This window comes from Perkinsus marinus, assembly GCF_000006405.1.
Source record: "Perkinsus marinus ATCC 50983 genomic scaffold scf_1104296956754, whole genome shotgun sequence".
Taxonomy (NCBI): Eukaryota; Perkinsozoa; order Perkinsida; family Perkinsidae; genus Perkinsus; species Perkinsus marinus.
This window is the reverse complement of record NW_003207387.1, coordinates 1-1,008: the sequence shown is the minus strand read 5'-3', so window position 1 is coordinate 1,008 and position 1,008 is coordinate 1. Positions and strand designations below refer to the sequence as shown.

Sequence of the window (1,008 nt, the reverse complement as noted above, 5' to 3'; positions counted from 1 at the left end):
GGTTCGAACCTCGCCGTTTGCATACCGCACCGCCCACAGATAGAGCAGGACCTTGCTGAGCACCAGGCCACTGACGTGACGTCCGCCGTCGTTAGGCGTCTCAGTACCAGTGGGGTCGCCGAGGACAGTCCCACCGTGGCCGACTCCCACACTACTACCACATTCGAATACGCCACTGCCAGTAAGGATCCATCTCTAGGGGAGTACTCGATGACAGAGGGGGCCACAGGGAGACTGCGATTAGCTATGATCTGCCAATCCTCATGCACGCCCGACAGGGACGTTATAACGAGGCCAGACACAGTACCCAGGGCTATAGATAGAGGACACGGTGAGGGAGCAAAGGCGACGCAGCTTCCTGAAGGGACGAGCAAGCACTGACAGTGATCAGAGTCGGCTGGCCATACCTGTGACCCGAGGGGTCTTCTTAGGCAAAGCCAAATTGAAGACTTTACGATGAAGCCGATCGATGAGGGTAACCTCGCCCTTGGGGGATACCAAGACGTTGTAAGGGGCCGAAGGATGCGATGAACAGTGCCATTGGGGACTAGCAGCTTCCAGAGATATCTATGCAGCAATAACAGTCGACGTCTCAAGGGCCTCCAAGACTTACCCGGGGTGCCTTCAAAAACCATGAAGTCACAGCGTAGTCTGCAGAGAGCTGATCCAGAGTGCTCCACGGGGCTAGCAGGTCATTGGCGAGGAACTACACCCCAACATCAATGAGGACAGGTCCGGTTCTATCCGAGTACCTCTCCCACGGCTCCCCACTGTCGAAGCCTGTCCAGCAACCCACTGGTCTTCCCCTCCCCTATAGTGTTGGTCGCGGCCAAAGTCGACGCACTCAAAGACGGTAGTGGTCCACCATGGTCGTCAGCAGTGAGTGACACCAGCCAGGCCTCCGCACTGCAGCTACTCACCTGAGGTCCATGTGGGTCGATCGAGAAGCGAAGCGATGATCTACGAAATACTACTCCCACTGAGTCCAAGTCATGACGTATTCTGCCT

General features: G+C 56.5%; 1 protein-coding gene across 1 annotated transcript; it reads right to left on the bottom strand.

Annotated features, from left to right (window-relative positions):
• Positions 1-407: 407 nt before the first annotated feature.
• Positions 408-567, bottom strand: Pmar_PMAR001834 (hypothetical protein; the record flags this gene model as incomplete). Its single annotated transcript, XM_002775073.1, has 1 exon — positions 408-567. A coding segment is annotated over one exon (160 nt), but the record flags the coding sequence as incomplete, so codon positions are not given.
• Positions 568-1,008: the final 441 nt, after the last annotated feature.